This window comes from Lolium rigidum, chromosome 7 (genome assembly GCF_022539505.1).
Source record: "Lolium rigidum isolate FL_2022 chromosome 7, APGP_CSIRO_Lrig_0.1, whole genome shotgun sequence".
Taxonomy (NCBI): Eukaryota; Viridiplantae; Streptophyta; class Magnoliopsida; order Poales; family Poaceae; genus Lolium; species Lolium rigidum.
In genome coordinates this window covers 55,837,728-55,855,665 of record NC_061514.1, presented here as the reverse complement: position 1 = coordinate 55,855,665, position 17,938 = coordinate 55,837,728, and the positions used below count along the sequence as shown (strand labels likewise).

Sequence of the window (17,938 nt, the reverse complement as noted above, 5' to 3'; positions counted from 1 at the left end):
GACTATTCGCTTGAGCCTGCACTTTTGCGATCGACGGTTGCAGGTTATTGGTGTACTCACCTCCCTCCATCACTGGTTATGGTGGATCTTGTCATGCCACAGCTCGCGCAAGCTCCAATGGGTGCGGAGGATCATGCCACCGCAAGAACGACCATGTTTGGGCCTCGGCCCGACGACCACATGCAAAGAACATGCGGTCGGTGTCATCGGCGAAGCTCTTATCCCACGCCATGTATTGGTGCATGATGGGCGTGTCGCCATAGCTAGTAGTATTTTCGACAACTAAGAAAGACGGTGGATGGTGAACTATTTCTATTTTCGGGGTTGCTACAAAAGAAGATGGTAGTATGTATCTCACTAATAGAGGTGGTGGAAGTCACCTTAAAAGAAGACAGTAGTATTTTCCTCTCGTAAAAGGGGCGATCAGAGGTGGAGTAAGTATATTTTCTAGTGTTACCGTAGATAAGTACGGTAATATTTTCTCTGGGTAAAAGAGGCGGTGAATAATGGAGTATTTATTTTCCTTAGCCAATGTAGAAGAAAGCAACATATGTTTTCCAAAAAGATAAATATACTTTTTAGTGTATGTATTAGTATTTCTTTTTTGCATAAAAGAGTCTATGGACAATAAAATAATTATTTTTAAAGTACAACGTGTGGAGAACTAATGCCATAGAATTACCGGTCCAGCCCGTTGAAGAAATATTGTTGAAGACTTACCGCCGAAGAGGTTGAAGAGTAGTGTAAAAAAATACCACACCTTAGAAGAAACACTATTTAAGTGATCACCGAAGAAGAATTCCACGTCCATGAAGAATTAACGCCGGAAAATACTCCCCTGTACCAAATATGAGGTTTTTTAGCGATGAATTAATGTCGTAAATTAGGGTAAAAAAGGTGGTGAATATTAAGTATTTATTTTTCAAATTCAATGTAGAAGAAACCAACGTATGTGCACCCAAAAATAATAATATTTTTTAGATTATGCATTAGTATTGTTTATTCTGGATAAAAGAGTCTACGAATGATAAACGAATTATTTTTAAACAGTGCGGAAGAACAAATGCCAGAATTACCATTCACGCACTATTGAAGAAATATTATTGGGAAATTAAAATCGAAGAACTATGCACCGTCAAGAAATTAATGTTCAGTAATCATAGTCGGACTACCCTTGAGGTTAAAAAGTAGTATAAAATATACCATGGTAATGCGTCATTGAATAAAAACTATCGAGTAATTACTGAAGACGAATTCCTAGCCCTCAAAGAGTCTACAAAATCTACTCTCCAATTACAAATCATTATTTTTTCTTGACAAAGGTGAGGATTTTTCTAATGATAAATTAACGCCAAAAATGATTTAAAAATCTGTCTAAAAAGAAGAAGCCCAAGATACTATCCATGCACGGGCACTATTTACCCGCTCATGAATAGTGCACTGAAGGGCTGCGGTTACGGCAAAAACTCGCAACCTTTACATATCTAGTATGTCGGGTAATTACAATCAGACTACTGTTGATGTTGAAGAGTACTGTAATTAAAAAATAAAATGATGGTGTGCCGTCGAAGAAACACTATTGAGTAATTACCAAAGACGAATTCCGCACCCTCGATGAATTAAGGCCTAAAAATTATTACCGAAGTTAAAGATATCACAAATCACTATAAAAAGTTTGGCAAAGCTGGTAATTCTACTAGAAATTAATGTTGGATATTATTTGGAAAAATATGTCATAAACTTTCAACCTTTACTTATACTACTCACTCCGTCCGTAAATAGACGTTTTAAATTTGTTAAAATTTAGACGTATGTACACAGGGGCAGGTAGTATTATTATGTGCACATGTGTCTACATTTTGTGATTTTCTAAATTAAAGAAAAAATGAAACCGAAGAAACAACAATAGAACTCGTAGCAAAACAAAGCCCAACCGGTAAACTCACCGCCATGCTGTCTCTCCTCCCCTTTCGCTTGCCGTCCCCGATTGCAAGCACGCTCCCCAGCGCCGCCTCTCTCCTCCCAGGCCTCGCTAGGATCCCCATCCACCGAATCCCGCCGCGAGCCAGCATGAGCGCTGCGGCCGCCTCCACGCCGGAGCCAGCGACGTCCGCGGCCGTCGGCGACGAAGCGAGGAAGGAGGCCGAGGACGTGGTGGTTCAGTACGTGGTGCTGCGGCGCGACCTGGCGGACGCCTGGCCGATGGGCAGCGTGGTGGCGCAGGGGTGCCACGCCGCCGTGGCCGCCGTCTGGGCGCACCGCGACCACCCGGACACCGCCGCCTACTGCGCGCCCGACAACCTCGACCGCATGCACAAGGCATGTTCGACGTTTTGCCTCACTCCAACTTTGTGCTTCCTTACGCTTTTCTGCCATCTTCAGGATTTTTTCTTGCGCCTCTAGAAAATGTCAAGCTGCATCGCGCATTCCCTCGAACGACACTCTATGCGTTTGCATATCGTTTTTTCCCACATACTCCAGGTGAGCTGGCTGATCAGCTCATGACGCCAATTCAGGTTGGAGCTACTTCCTGACAGAAACTACAAAGCCTTAAGCAGCGAGATGGTCCTAGGACGTCTTGGAAGTTGGAAAATCTCTGACTGGCAGTAGTAACCTCTCCACCAGAGAAGATGCTTGTGATGTCATTAGATGGTCCTAGTCCATGAAACAAATTTAGAAACACAAAATGAAACTATTTTGTACCAGTGCTTAATAGGCCCTTCATGATCGAGGATTTTTTTTAAAACTTGAGTAGTTTTACCCTGAATTCAATACTTTCTTGCTACGCCCTGATGGGGTAATATTATTATACGTAGTTGCATTAATCATTGTTTTGACCCGGAGAACTTTTTGTAAATAGGTAACACTGGAGGTGAAAGGGGAGACACAGCTGAAGAACCTGGCAGAGAAACTGGAAGCAGCTGGTGTCCGGCACAAGCTGTGGATAGAGCAGCCTGAAAACATCCCGACTTGCATTGCCACAGCACCCTGCCCAAAGTCCCAGGTGGCTTCATTCTTCAGGAAGCTAAAGCTTTGTAAATGACTGAAGAATACTCCCAATCCTGTTTGTTGCCCTATATGAGGATCATCAAACTTGGAAACCATCAGCTTTGTTCGCGCTGCTGATTTTGGTGTCGTGGATTGGCATTAGTAGCATTGAAAACGCACATTTTGCGGCCTTGTATTGTTGATACCTGTTTGAGTTTTGGATCAACTGGTAGTTCCTGTTTCAGAAATGGATGTACTAGTATATTGGAGTATCAAATAATAGAGAATGAATGATCTTCAATCAGAATTTACCTCTTCAGTCTTTGATGATTCCGGGCAATTTTTAGCCAGCAAGGAGGGTTTTTTCTCTAAGGAGACGGCATGAAGGTAACTTGCTCTACTATGTTGATTGTGGATTGCTCAAAGCCTCAAAGGTGACAAGGTGAACACATAAATTCAGATAAATTTGAAGTAACCACGTACCACCTAGTACTTCTTATGTAGCTGAAATGGCACTAATCACAATCCTTGTAGGAATAGATAGCAAAAGTGCCATTTTTCATCATGTAAGTTGGCAGCGATATTGCATTGTGCTGCCATCTTAAATATTATAGTTTTCGATTGACAAAGTGAGCAGGATATAGTCCAAAGCCCTCAAACTTTATGTTTATTCAACATCTAGAGGGTTACAATTCTTACTCAAAATACACTTCACTTACAAAAGCATTCATAGCGATAAAAGCACCCCTTTAGTCTGTATGTACATCAATGCCCTACTGTACTACTATACATTACTGCATATACATACCTCTTCAGACATATGTACACACCTGCAGAAACAGCAGGACCTACGAGAATCTCATCTGAATACTTGAAGGAGCAAACAACATGCAAACATGTTATCACATTTATTGATGCTTGGGTGAATTCCTCCGAGGCGAGAAGAGCCGTCGAGGCGACAGCATGGAGAGAAACCCTGGCGACCCGACGCCGTTGAGCGTCCGATAATCTGACATCAAGAATCCCTCCGAGTTGTCATGGACACTCTTGCGACCAGGGGTCATAACACCCTTTCGACCAGGCGTCATATTCATCCTGGCGGAGAAGGTGTTATACTTCACCAGCTGCCTGGGCAGCCACCCCTTCTTCTTTTCAGCGTTCACGCCAGTGCCGTTCATCCTGGCAGTGAGGTAGGTCCGCATGGCGTCGAGGCTCTGCTCGATGACATCCATGGGCGGGCAGACGAGCGGGTTTCCCACCGCACTGAACTTGTTGAGCTTGGCCAGGCAGCCCATGGAGTCTGGGAGCACGGAGATGGAGTTGTAGCTGATGTCGAGCTCCCGGAGCGAGGTGAGGAGGCCCAGGCCGTAGGGCAGATCCCGCAGGAAGTGGAAGTTCTGGCTGACGTTGAGCACCTCGAGGTTGACGAGGTTCTCGAGGCCATCCGGGAGTGAGCGGAGGCAGTTGAGGCGCGCGTCAAGGGCCCGAAGAGACGTCATGTGGTTGGTGGAGAAGGGGAGGCTGGCGAGCTTGTTGGAGTTGACGGAGAGCTTGCGGATGTTGTGGAGCTCAAAGCCTAGCGTGTCCGGCAGACCCGTCAGCTGGTTGAAGTTGGCGTTCAGGTCCTCCAGGGCACTGCACACATGCCAACGTCGCACAGGTTAGTCAAAGCATTATTTCCTAGTTTCCTACCCATCTCTTAGGATGTTACTGTCTATTGGTGAGTGAGTGAGTGAGTGAGAATTGTGGCGTGGCGTGCTTACCGGCATTCCTCGATGGTGGATGGCAGGGACTCGAGGAGGTTGCCGGAGACGTTGAGGACGCGGAGCTTGGAGAGGCAGCCGATGGAGTTTGGCAGGGACTTGAGCTGGTTGGAGCGCACGTCCAGGACCACCACGTTCAGCAGCCGCGCGATCATTGACTCTGGAATGCTCTGCAGTTAAATAAAATTGATCATGTGAGGACGTGAGCCCGTGAGGCTGTCAAGGGGCATATCCTTAGGAAAATGCTTTAGGACGTAGACATCATGATGTTTTATAGTTTTGAGACAGAGTGAAAGAGCATAGAAGATTGCCACTGGTGATACTATATATAGTCCTGTTGTACTAAAAGCTTGACATGGAGTACATGACAGAGCCTTCATGTGTTAATAATAGGCTATGCTTATCTTGAAGTTAACTTATCACTATATATGTTGCAAGCAAAAAAAGAAATGGCACTGCCGTTTCCAGATACGCTCTTGCTACAGACGAAAGAAGAGACAAGGATGAGAAAACAATGGATGCAGAATGACAAGAAAAGGTCTTGCTGATACTTTGATACGACTATCAGATTAGACGAAGAACTGTGGAAGAGGCCAATAAAACATAGTTGTGACTTGTGAGTTGTGACACAAGAGAAGGTAACAAAGCATACCTCGAGATTGTTGTTGGAGAGGTCCAAGGTGGTGATGTGGCCGAGAGACATGGTGATGTGTGGGATGGTGTCCATGGACAAACCACTCATGTCCAGCTTCTTATCCTTGAGCTTCTCCTGATCATGCTCTACATGTTGTGCTCCTCCTCCTGCTGCTGCTCCGAAACCAACAGCTTTGAAATGGCCATGCCTTGACCTCCTCTGATCTCCCATGTCCGCCCTCATTGCTCGCAGCTGCTGGCTTCTTCTCCAACTGCAAGAAATTAGTTTGGGCCGTTGGTAACATATCAGATCGTGGAGATGGCTGACGCACCACCAGCTGCTAGCTGCAGCCATATTGTATAATTAACGCCGGTGTACGTTGAACAGTACTATGCAACTAATTTAAGATTGGGACATGACGGGGAGACTCGCCTTAACAAGGGCACACAAGGACGACGGCATTAATTGCATGTTGCAAGCAGAAATATTCGACGGAAAAAAAACATTATGGATTGTGAAGTAAGGAGGAGGAGGGTCGAGAGATCGATTAGTCGTAGCGCTTATGTGGTAGAGTAATATTTCTCGCTGTAGCGTCTAGGCAGCTAGCTGAGGCGCCTAGAACCACATGAACTTTCTTGGCATGATTTGGTCAAGGACAAGAAAAGCTGGAAACGGAGGCTAGCTGAGGGATACCACTCCCTCCCACATATCCAAATTGAAGAAGAACGTTGGAACTCGGAGCCAAGAGCATTTAACAAGAAATCCACCCGCAAAAAAAAAAAAAAAAGAAATCCAAATTCGTAGTTTGCTTGATATTTAGCCATATATATAGACAGACGCTGAAGCCCACAAGCTCTCCTCTAATCTGCGTCGCTTAACAGCACTAGCCGGAGCTAATCAACAAGGAGCGACTAATTCGCACGCAAGAAACCACAAGAATCAGTGTCTTCTCGGAGGAAAATGAAACTAAGACGAACAGCGAGCAGAAATCGAAGAGTAAGCAAAGCATGCATGCAAAGAACTTAAGAACAGCACCTCTCTCTCTCTCTCATGCAAAGCAGGTACTGGGATGGGAGAGAAAAGATGCAAACAGAAACACACAAAAAAACGACCTTGAATAAGAACATCGCAAGCAAACACAGTTGAAAGCAAAATGAAATCTCACCTGAAGAAGGTGCTGCCCAAACTTAGCGCGCAGCTCCGGCCAAGGAGCTAGCTAGGTAGCAGGCAAAGTAGGAGGGAGCGAGGGAGAGCTAGCTGGAACGGGAAGAGCTCGAGGAGAAGCGCCGTCGAGAGGTTGAAGAAGGAGCTGAATAGCTGATGACCCCTTGCAACCAGGAGAGGTGGCCTCATATATAGGCAGGTAGAGAGGGAGAGAGCCGATGGAGGAGCTGACCCTGCGAGCCGGTCCTCCAATCTCTCCACACGGACACACGGTGTACGATCCAGTGCGCGTACGTAGCTACTGGCCTGATTGATTATCTGTATATAACTGGGTTTCATACGGTAGGAAATACCATTATATAAGTTGAGAATGGTAGCAGGCGCCAACGTGGCGCCATTGATCTGGGTCTCGGCCGCCACGGCACGTCCGTACGTGTGGTACGTACCAACCGGCTGGGCCCACAGATGATCCCTGGCACATCTTCTCTTTTCAAACTTCACTCTCTGCCTACTGTTTGGCGTGAAGGTTTCTCTCTCTGCGTGTTACTTGCCCGCTTGGGCGGCTGTGGTTAATTTCTTGGTCGGTCAAACACATTGGAAGATGGGAAAACAAACGGTGGAAGATGCCAAGAAGCGTTGGAGCGCAGGCTTTGCGGCCAGCGAGGTCAACCAAGTCCCAACCGTCTGGGCGTCAGTTGTTGCAGCAACATGTTTCTGTCAAACTTTTTTTAAACGGTATTTCTCAACGAATTGTCTTTTATTCTAATATAATCTTCACAATACATATTTCGTCAGTCATGTAACTACATGAAAAGTGTGGTTAGTTTTCTCAAATTGAAAACTGGGAAGATAAAAGTTTAAGCTTTCCAAATTGGATATTGGTAATTAATGAGATAAAGTGAAATGTAATCTAAAAGTTCCACAACTAAAGCCAATTCTTGTGTTTGTTATGGAGGAGGAATGGAACCAATTGATTTCTCTGAAGAGAATATCCCCTAGATCTAGATGCACTAGTTCCACCGGATCGGTGGAACCTAGTGGATCCGCTAGCTAAACATCGCAGACCAATCGATAAAAAAAATATGGCCAAACGACACCGACCCGCACTCTCTCTTGTTCTCTTGTCTCTCCATCCCCCCCTCCTCTCTCCAACACGCGGCGCGGCAGCAGCCGAAACATGTGAGGCGACAGACCAGGCAAGGAGGCGGCTAACATGGCAGCAGGCTCGGCGGCAGCCGCAGGAACCGAGGGCTTATGGTCGTGCTCGCAGGGGCGGCGATGGGAATCATGCATGTCGGTGAAAATTAGGTGCATCAGCGGTGAGAATCTGATCGCCGCTCCCAATCGCTTCAACCTTGCGTCCTTCCTCTCCGGTTTTGCAAGGTGTAAGGGTATTTTACCCTTATCCATTATTTTGGTAACAATGACACCGTGCTAGAGTATTTGACCTAATACGTTTACAAGGATTATCTCAGGTATTAGGCAAAGAGGCATAGATGGTGTATCAAATGAACAAGAAGGCTAAAGGAGAACCCCCACTTCAACAACAATCGAAAAGGGGTCTACAGCAGAGATCCGGTCTACCGCCCGGTCAGCCGGCCTCCAGACCGGCGAGTCCGACGCACGGTCCGGTGGACCGGGCGCCAACCGGGTGCCAACCGGGCTTCGAATCAGCGCATAATCGATCCGGTCATCGGCCCGGTCTGCCGGCCTCCTGACCGGCGGGTCCGGCGTATGGTCCGGTCAACCGGGCGCCAACCGGAGGAGCTCCTGGACGAAGAAAAGTGGGATCCGGTCACAACCGGCAGGTCCGGTCACAGGTCCAATCTGACCGGCCTCCAGACCGGACAGTCCGGTCAGGGGTCCGGTTGACCGGGTTTGTCGAGAGAAAAGCTGAGGTGGCAAGTGACCAATGGCCATATTTCGAAGAACACTATAAATAGGCCTTCTCCTACCTCAGAACAGTTAGGCACTACACTACAAGCTGTTTTGAGCTCTCTCTCTCTCTTACTCCATTGCTAGAAACACCAAAAGCCTCCGATCTCCCTCCTCCTCCACCCAAACTCAAATCCCTCCGGGGAATCGCTAGAGGAGGACCCGATCTACTGTTCTACCAAGCCAAATCTCATTCCCCTTGTATTCATCGAGAAGCTTGCTTCCTAGGGTTCCTTGGAAACCCTAGGTGGGCAAGAGGAGTCCGGAAGCATCCGGGCTGTGGATTTACTCCGGGCAAGATTGTGAAGGTTTGGAGGCTACCTCAAAGTCTACCACAAGTGAGTGAGCTATACCTTTGTGGGATAGGCTCCGGAGAATAGGGTGAGCCTTCGTGGCGTGGGGAATCCTTCGTGGGACCTCCACCCCTCCAAACGTGACGTACCTTCTTGCAAAGGAAGGGAACACGGGAATACATCCCCGTCTCCGCGTGCTATCGGTTATCTCTAACCGAACTCCTTACTTGTGATTTAACTGCCTGAGAGAGCCTTCGTGCTTGAGTTAGTTGTATCCTCATATAGGTTGCTTCACCTAGTTTGCATTAGGCTCACCTTTATATTCCGCAAAGCCTAATATTGCAAAGAAAGAATTAAAATCTGTAGAAACCTATTCACCCACCCCCTCTAGGTTTACCATCTCTATACTTTCAATTGGTATCAGAGCCTGGACTCTTATTAAGGGCTTCACTGCCTTAAGAGTGAGATGGATAAACTATTCGAGGGTCTAGATGAAAACTCTAACCTTTCGGTTAAAGAGATGAAATCTAGATTCTTGGCATATGATGCCGAGAAGAAGAAAAAGCAGGATGAGCTACAAAGCCAAATGGCAGAGATGTCTGCCATGCTTAAGAACTTGACTAGTGGGCCTCCTAGTACGGCTTCGGCCTCACTAGGGAGCTATCGCGAAGTCAACCATGACTATCCCAAAAACACTTCACCCATGCCTCATATAAACCATAGTGGGAATGTTCCCCATTTTGATGGAACTCACTTTCTTTTTTGGAAATCTTCTATGGAATCTCATATTCGCAGCTGCAGCGTGGAGTTGTGGGAGATCATTGTTCATGGATATCGGGAGCCACAAGATCCCATTCGGTTGACCTCCACCGAATTCTACAACCGTCAACTCAAAGCCTCCGCACGTGACAAGATTAGGAGTGGCATCAACCGCAAGCTCCTTGATCAAGTCAATGACATAGACTCCGCTAAAGAGTTGTGGGATCGAATCATAGTACTCCAAGAGGGAACCGATTTGATCCAATCAACTCTTTATGAGACCGCAAAGCAAGAGGCCCATCAATTCATGATTCGAGAAGGAGAGTCCGTGGCCGATGCTTATGCAAGACTTGGTGCTCTTAGAGTAAGGGTCAAGGGACTTGGTGTTGAGAAGTACAATGACGGCTTCGAGATGAATGAAGCATTCATAAAGTCCAAGGTCATTGCTATGATTGCCGTCAATCAAGAAGACACCAACCTTGCACTCAACTTGCAAATCATGACCAAGAGTGCCGATCTCAACTCCGATGATCTAGTCTCCTATGTGGCCGCCAATGAAAACATGGCCAAAGCGGGAAAGAGGCTCATGGCAATGAACCGTGTTGATGAAGCCTCACACAACCATGAAGCGCCACACAACCTTGCTCTCAAAGCTAGGGCCGATCATGGAAGCAAAGAAGACTATGAAATTGAAGAAGATGAAAAGATGACTTCAACTAGTGACATTGCTACCGACTTTGCTTTCTTTGCCAAGAAGTACAAGGCAAAGTTCTCTATGCTCCTCAATGACAAGAAGAAGAAGAGAACTTGCTACGATTGTGATGAAGATAGCCACTTTGCAAATGAGTGCCCTTATGAGAAAAGGGTAGACAAGCCAAGATTCATCAAAGGGGTCAAGCCAAGATTGAAGCCAAACCCAATCAACGATCGATACAAGAAGAACAAGGGAAGAGCCTTTGTTGGGGCCGAGTACTTGTCCGATGATGAAGAGAAAGATGCGGAGAAGGAGGCCGGAGTGGCCGGTTTGGCTTTCTCTAAGCCCGGGTCACTCTTCACATATGACTACTCCAAGGACTACTCCACGGAGAATGATGTTGGATCTTCCTTCATGGCAAGAACAACTCAAGATGATGACTCCGATGACTCTCCCTCATCTACAATCGTTGGCTCTTGCCTTATGGCAAGGGAAACCAAGATAATGGAACCTCCACCTTCCCTATCTAGTGTTCTTGATGATGAAAACGAAAATCAAGAAGAATTAATTATGCTTAAGGAACTCTATGATGTTAGATGCACCCTTCGTGGTGAAGCTCTTGTCAAGTTTGATTTCTTGATGGACTCACTCAAAGAAAAGGATGAGTCCATTGAGGAATTAGAATATCATTTGAATGAGAAGGAACGGAGATTCAATCTCCTAAGACAAGAGCTAAAAACCGAAAGGTGCATATCTCAAGGCCTTAAGCAACAAATTGAAACTTATGAACTTGATAAAGTTAAGGACCTAGAAACCATTGATAGGGCTCAATCATTGACTCAAGAGCTCAATGCCTCAAAGGAGGAGCTCGAAGTTGCTCATGCTTCTCTCACTAGGGATCTTGACCACCTTGAAAAGGCTAACAAGCTTGTCAAGGATGAGCTCAAGAAACTTGGAGAGAACCATGACCTACTCCAAGAATCCTACAAAAAGGCTCTTGGATCAATGAAGGATCCCATTGATGTTGAAAAGCTTGCTTGTTCCTCCACTTCCTTTACTAGTGAGCATGCTAAATTTGTTGAGGAACATGTTCGTTTACAATAGGAACTCTCTTTGCATGTTGAGACCAATGCATATCTTGAATCCTTGGTGACCAAATATGGTCTCGACTATCATCCTAATGAATCTTCTTGTGAGCAAGCTTCTATTCTTGAGGAAAATGTTAGGTTAACAAAGGAACTTGCAAAATTCACCACCGCCAAGAACAAGATGGGATTGGATGACCTCTTGAGTAAGCAAAGGTCAAACAATCAAAAGTTTGGACTTGGATATGTTCCCAAGTCTCACAAGAAGAACAACTACAAGAAGGAGAAACCCGCTCAAGATAAGAACAAGAAGGTCACTAATAATGGCAAAGCCTCAAAGGGCAAAGCCACTAGTGGTGACCGCACGAGGCCAAACGATCACTATGCATTATTTGTTGATTATTATGGTGATGTCTATGCTAACTATGTTGACCCTCCTAATGGCTATGCTTATAGAGAGTACTCAATTTGGGTACCAAAAGATATTGTTGCCATTGCAAAGGAACCCATTAATCGATGGGTTCCTAAATCCTCTACTTGATTTTGTAGGGGTATTCCTCCGGTGGTCCAAAATGGGTGTTTGATAGTGGATGCACCAATCATATGACCGGAGGAAGAGGTGTGCTTGATCAATTCATTGAAGATGTCAACAAGAAGTCAAGCATCACCTTTGGTGACAACTCAAAAGGAAAGGTACTTGGGTATGGCAAGGTAGCAATCTCTAAGGACTTGTGCCTTGAGACGGTTATGCTTCTTGAATCCCTTGGCTATAACTTACTTTCTATATATCATCTTGCCGATGCCGGTTACAATTCATATTTCACTAAGTATTGTGTGAAAGTCTTTAGGAGTGACAATCTCAAATTGGTCCTTGTTGGATATGTGGAGAACAACCTTTACGTGGTTGACCTCTCGAAAGAGAGCTCCTCTCCCTCCATATGTCTAATGGCGGCCAAGCATGACGAAGGTTAGTTGTGGCATCGCCGCCTTGGTCATGTTAACATGAGAAATCTTAAACAACTCCTAAAGGGTGAGCACATTGTGGGACTAACCGGCATTTCTTTTGAGAAAGATCGTGTTTGTAGTGCATGTGTAGCCGGAAAGCAACTCAAGAAGAAGCATCCTATCAAGAGTATTGTTACCACATCTAGGCCTTTGGAGCTCCTTCATTTGGATCTCTTTGGGCCATCACATTATGATACTCTTGGTGGAAGCAAGTATGGACTTGTCATTGTTGATGATTACTCAAGATACTCTTGGGTCTTTCTCCTTAAGTCTAAGGACGAGACCCATAGAGAGTTCATCACCTTCGCCAAGAAAGCTCAACATATGTATGAATCCGAGATCAAGGCAATTAGGACCGACAATGGCACCGAGTTCAAGAACTACACTATGCAAGAGTTTGTTGATGATGAGGGCATCAAGCATGAGTTTTCGGCGCCATACTGACATAGGCATCCCAAATGGGCCTACCGAAGATAGTACCCGGGGTTTACTGAAGGCCCAATACCCGAAGAATAAAGAAGATTCGGGAGCCCAAGATATATTAAGGAAAGTTAGAGTTGTAATAGGAAGTGTTATTTGTAAATCTGGCGGGATGAGTTAGATACCGTCCCGGACTTTGTAACTTGTACAAAACGAAACCCTCGGCTCCGCCTCCTATATAAAGGGGGAGTCGAAGGACGAAGAGGCAATCGAATCATTGTTACAAACCCTAGTTTTCATAATCGTCGAGTACTTTTCGGCTGAAACCTTCGAGATCTACTTGCCCACTACTTCTAACTAAACCCTAGCCTACAATCCATAGGCATTGACAAGTTGATACCTTGTCAATTGGCACCGTCCGTGGGGACTAGAGGCGTAAGGATCTGATCTCGATGGCACGTTCAAGATCTTCGACATCGTCAACCGCAAGCAACACAATGGATCGAGGTAAACAGATCGCCGCTTGGTCTTGTCGATTTTGTTCCTCACCCACCCTCCCGTTTGGATGCATATGCGTATCTGGCGGAGCCCATGGAGATGACGTTCGGAAGGTTTCACTTTCGCGTCGAGAAGGAAGGATCGTATCGTGTCGAGATTCCGGTTTCGTCGGGATCGTCGGCGGTCGATTCCGATTTTTCAAGCTATGCATCGTCAACCGAGTCAGGAGAAGAAGAAACTTCATCGACACGCTACGTCAGCACCAGAGCAAGAGAGAAACTCGCCAAGATCTTCAACGACATATCGTTTGAGTCATCTGCGGACTCATATATAAGCGATGGCTCAAGCGATGTCGACGATTACGACTTCATCGACAAATCTATCACAGTAGGCAAGGTCTTCATCAATCTCAACGATGATGTCACCAAACCCAACATAGATCTGAATACAAAATATCATCAGATTTATGCCATTGAGGATCAAGAGGAAACATCTGAGGCTTTCGACGATCTGGGAAATCCATACGTCGATCCCTCCAACCTCGCGACAAGGCCTCGGGCAACAAATACGTCGGGCCGAGCCGCGAGATAGAGTTCAACTTTCACAAGCAGCGTGGGACGAGAGCTGCGAGAGCTATGAACGGTACGGAACCAATGGCTACCACGGCCACACCGGAGGAATTACAAGCATATCAATATAGGCTCGCACGAGCTGCCGCAGAATTGGAAAAACAGACGACCGAGTTAAACAGGAGAAAGGAGGCAGCTTCTGCATCCAGCAGGAGAAGGGCAGATCTAAGTCGACAATCTAGAACTTCGGGTGATAGCCACAGGGAGGCTCGGAACAGAGCAAGATCAAGGTTGCAACATATACCCGAGGCAGAAAGAGAGCACTTGGTCCAAAACCTCGACATGTCCTTCATGTCGATAGATACAAGAGGAAATATCATCCCTAAGACACCAGAGGCTGGGTATATGGCGACACATGCTTTTATCCTTGCATCTAAACCACCTCCGAGTGATCCAAGGGAAACACTATACAATATGGCGGTAGCAGGAGTTGGAGCTATGGGGACAGCGTTTGTATCAACGCCTCCCGAAGGAGCGGCACGGCAAAATAGTCCACGACCTGCAGCAGACACAGCGGCAGCACTCGAAGGACCAAGTGGAGCAAGAGACACAGCGAGCACAAGCAAGGGTCGACGGAGCGCGGCAAAGCAGAAGGGATCATCGGCAATCTCCGGAGCTTAATGACGAAGATATGTGCGGCCTGCCATGCTTCACGAGGAGAGTCCGAAAAACTCGAGTCCCCTCAGGATTCAAGTTACCCGACAACTTCAAGAAGTTCGACGGCCTTCAAGATCCAGAGGATTGGCTAGTTGATTATCTCGAGACAGTGAAGCTCACAGGAGGAACCGGGGCAACAGCTATGCAAAGCATCCAGGTGCATTTGAGTGGAGCCGCACGATCTTGGATAAAGAAACTCACTCCAGGATCTATCGACAGCTGGGAAAGTTTCGAGGATGTGTTCGTCAAGAACTTCAGATCCACGTGCAAAAATCCTGCGTCGTTAGAGGAGTTGAGAGCGTGTCGACAAAAGCCAGATGAGCCAATGAGAAAGTACATTCAAAGGTGGAATATCATCAAAAACTCTGGCAGAAAATATATCCGACGAGAGAGCAATAGATGCGTTTGTCGCGAGAATCGAGCGTGGAGATTTTGTCGAGGACTTAGGAAGGACCAATCCAAAGACGAGATCTCGCGTTAATGGAGATAGCAAACGGATGGGCAGATGGAGAAGACGCTGTCCACAACAAACGGCACAGGTCGCCGGAGGAGGACCGTGGTCGAAATTATCAACCGAGGCGACGATTTCCTCGGCAGCACCCGAACTATGACGCTCCGGGGCAAATTTCGGCAGGTTTTCGGGCAAACACAGGAGGAAGCAACAGAGATGATTATCAGAGAAGCAGTGAACAGCGAGGCGATAACAGGGATGATTCTCGCAACAACAGACAAAATAGCGGGCCTAGGTTCCCAAGGCCTTTCGTGTCTCCTGAAGAGATGATGAATGGGCCGTGTCAAATGCACTTTTTCCTCGACAGCAACGGTAAAAGACAGTCAGGACACCTGCAGAAAGACTGTCGAAATTTTCAGGCAATGCTAAGATATGCAGAGAACGCTAACGCGCGGGCAACACAGAGAAATCCTCGAGAACCCAGAAGCGAGATTCACTTGCCGCCTCCTCCCACGATTACAGACGACAATCGGCATCAGCTCAGAATAGCGGCAGCACCTCCACCACCACCTTATGTTGATCCTAACTCCAACGGAGCGGTGTCAATGATTCAGAAGGGAAGGCCGTCCAATAGAGCTCAGAAAGTAATCTCACGACAGGTGTTTATGGCAGAAAAAATGCCTCCACCAACAGTTGAGTACCTTAATTGGTCAGGACAAGATATTGGCTTCACAATAGCAGATCACCCGCAGCAAGTCCCTCGACCAGGGCAGTCAGCACTTATTCTGCCGGCAGCTATCGCAGGATTTGATGTCTCCCGAGTGTTCATAGACGGCGGCAGCAGCCTAAACCTTATGTATGCAGATACATTGAGGAAGATGAACATATCCTTAGCAAACTTGAAACCAATAGACACAAGGTTCCACGGCATCACACCGGAGAAACCAAGTTATCCATTGGGGAAGATCAATCTCGACGTTCAGTTTGGGACCCGAGAAAATTACAGAATCGAGAGGCTGGAATTTGAAGTCGTGGATTTTCCGTCACAGTACCACGCTTTGTTGGGACGACCAGCATATGCTAGATTTATGGCGGTGCCACACTATACATACCTGTTGTGGAGATTGCCTGGACCAAAGGGACCAATCACAGTTAAAGGAAGCTTTGCCTTAGCCGATAAATGCGACAAGGATTTTCATCGGCTATCGTAAACTTTCGGGATGCAAGCCGAGTACTTGGCGTCAAAAAGCATGACCGATTACGACGTACCGCCGTACGTTGGAAGGCCAAATAAAGAATCAACTTTCAATACCAAGAAAAATTCTAAGGAGGTGCAGATTCACCCGACGGACCCGAAAAGACGACATCTATCGCAAACGACATGGATATCGCATAGGAAAGCGCGCTCGTCGAGTTCCTCCGTGAGCACTGGAAAATCTTCGCATGGTGTCCAGCTGACATGCCAGGAGTACCCAGGGAAGTTGCCGAGCACCACCTAAACTTGGATCCATTAGCGAGACCAATCAAACAACCTTTGCGGCGTTTTTCGGAATCAAACCGCAAAGCTATGCTATCAGAAATAAATCGACTGGAGGAAGCTGGTTTTATCAAAGAGATATCTACAGAAGCCACATGGGTAGCTAACCCAGTGATGGTGCCGAAGAAACACACGACAGTCCTTCGCATGTGCGTCGACTTTACGTGTCTCAATAAACATTGTCCAAAGGATCACTTTCCCCTCCCGAGGATCGATCAAATTATTGACTCCACGGCTGGATGTGAACGTCTTTCCTTCCTGGACGCATACTCTGGTTATAACCAGATCAGATTGAAAGAAGAAGATGAGGCCAAAACAGCGTTCATAACACCTTACGGCGTGTTTTGTTACAGAACAATGCCTTTCGGTTTAAAAAACGCGGGAGCAACATACCAGAGGATGATGCAGAAGTGTCTGGCGACACAGATCGGGAAAAACGTGCAAGTGTACATCGACGATGTCGTCATAACGTCAAAAGAGGGGGCAACACTGATCGAGGATCTCAAGGAAACCTTCGACAACCTCAACAAATTCTGCCTCAAGCTGAACCCGACGAAGTGTTCCTTTGGCGTCCCAGACAGGAGAACTTCGGGATTTCTAGTCTCAGCAAGAGGGATTGAAGCAAATTCCGACAAAATACAAGCTATCATAACAATGAGGAAGCCAACAAAGTTGAAAGAAATACAGCAGCTAACTGGGCGAGTCGCAGCTTTGAGCAGATTCGTCGCCAGGGTTGGGAGAAAAAGCGTTACCATTTTACGCTCTAATAAAGCAAGGAGATAAATTCCAGTGGAACGAAGAGGCCGATAGAGCCTTCGAGGATTTGAAGCGCACAATCTCGACACCACCAATTCTGGTGGCGCCGAAGGAAAAGGAACCTCTCCCCGCTGTATATTGCAGCCACGCCCCAAGTGGTGAGCATGGTGCTAGTTGTCGAACGAGAAGAAGAAGGAAAACTCCACGGAGTACAGAGGCCAGTATACTTCATCAGCGAAGTTTTATCGCCATCAAAACAAAGGTACCCTCAGTACCAAAAACTAGCATATGGAGTGCTCACAACAGCACGAAAATTGCGCCACTATTTTTCGGCACACCCGATCATAGTGGTCAATGAAGCTCCCTTGTCAAATATACTAAACAATCCAGAAGCTACGGGTCGTGTCTCCCTTTGGGGAATAGAACTTTCCCCTCGGGACATCACGTATGAAAAAAGAAAAGCAATCAAGTCGCAAGTTCTGCCAGACTTCATCACAGAATGGATGGAGTTGCAAAACACAGGACCTCCAGATTTGTCGAGAACCTGGACCATGAACTTTGATGGGTCCAAAAGACTAGAAGGAGCTAGCGCAGGAGTAGTACTCATATCACCTGAAGGCGACAAGTTGAAGTACATCCTTCGGATGACGTTCCCTAACGCATCTAACAA

The 17,938-nt window shown here is 46.6% G+C and overlaps 2 protein-coding genes across 2 annotated transcripts; one reads left to right on the top strand and one right to left on the bottom strand.

The window, feature by feature from the left end:
* The first annotated feature begins 1,950 nt into the window (after positions 1-1,950).
* On the top strand, positions 1,951-3,266 carry LOC124669399 (putative peptidyl-tRNA hydrolase PTRHD1). The gene is made up of 2 exons (XM_047206017.1): positions 1,951-2,319; positions 2,861-3,266. The coding sequence occupies exons 1-2, from the start codon at positions 1,951-1,953 to the stop codon at positions 3,041-3,043; spliced, it is 552 nt and encodes a 183-aa protein (XP_047061973.1). The 3' UTR covers positions 3,044-3,266.
* A 370-nt stretch (positions 3,267-3,636) lies between these two features.
* LOC124676151 (plant intracellular Ras-group-related LRR protein 1-like) lies at positions 3,637-6,699 on the bottom strand. Its single transcript, XM_047212226.1, has 4 exons — positions 6,551-6,699; positions 5,404-5,656; positions 4,752-4,921; positions 3,637-4,623 (listed from the first exon to the last, which is right to left on the bottom strand). Exons 2-4 carry the CDS (start codon positions 5,626-5,628, stop codon positions 3,897-3,899), a joined length of 1,122 nt encoding a protein of 373 aa, XP_047068182.1. The 5' UTR covers positions 5,629-5,656; positions 6,551-6,699; the 3' UTR covers positions 3,637-3,896.
* Positions 6,700-17,938: the final 11,239 nt, after the last annotated feature.

What these genes read in the sequence shown, in the direction of transcription:
- LOC124676151 (XM_047212226.1), bottom strand. Translation starts at nt 5,628, where the DNA reads ATGAGGGCGGACATGGGAGATCAGAGGAGGTCAAGGCATGGCCATTTC. An exon ending in TCTCCAACAACAATCTCGAG is followed by an intron (nt 4,922 to 5,403) that starts GTATGCTTTGTT and finishes ATTTAACTGCAG; the next exon opens with AGCATTCCAGAGTCAATGAT. An exon ending in TCCACCATCGAGGAATGCCG is followed by an intron (nt 4,624 to 4,751) that starts GTAAGCACGCCA and finishes GCATGTGTGCAG; the next exon opens with TGCCCTGGAGGACCTGAACG.
- LOC124669399 (XM_047206017.1), top strand. Translation starts at nt 1,951, where the DNA reads ATGCTGTCTCTCCTCCCCTTTCGCTTGCCGTCCCCGATTGCAAGCACG. An exon ending in ACCTCGACCGCATGCACAAG is followed by an intron (nt 2,320 to 2,860) that starts GCATGTTCGACG and finishes TTTTGTAAATAG; the next exon opens with GTAACACTGGAGGTGAAAGG.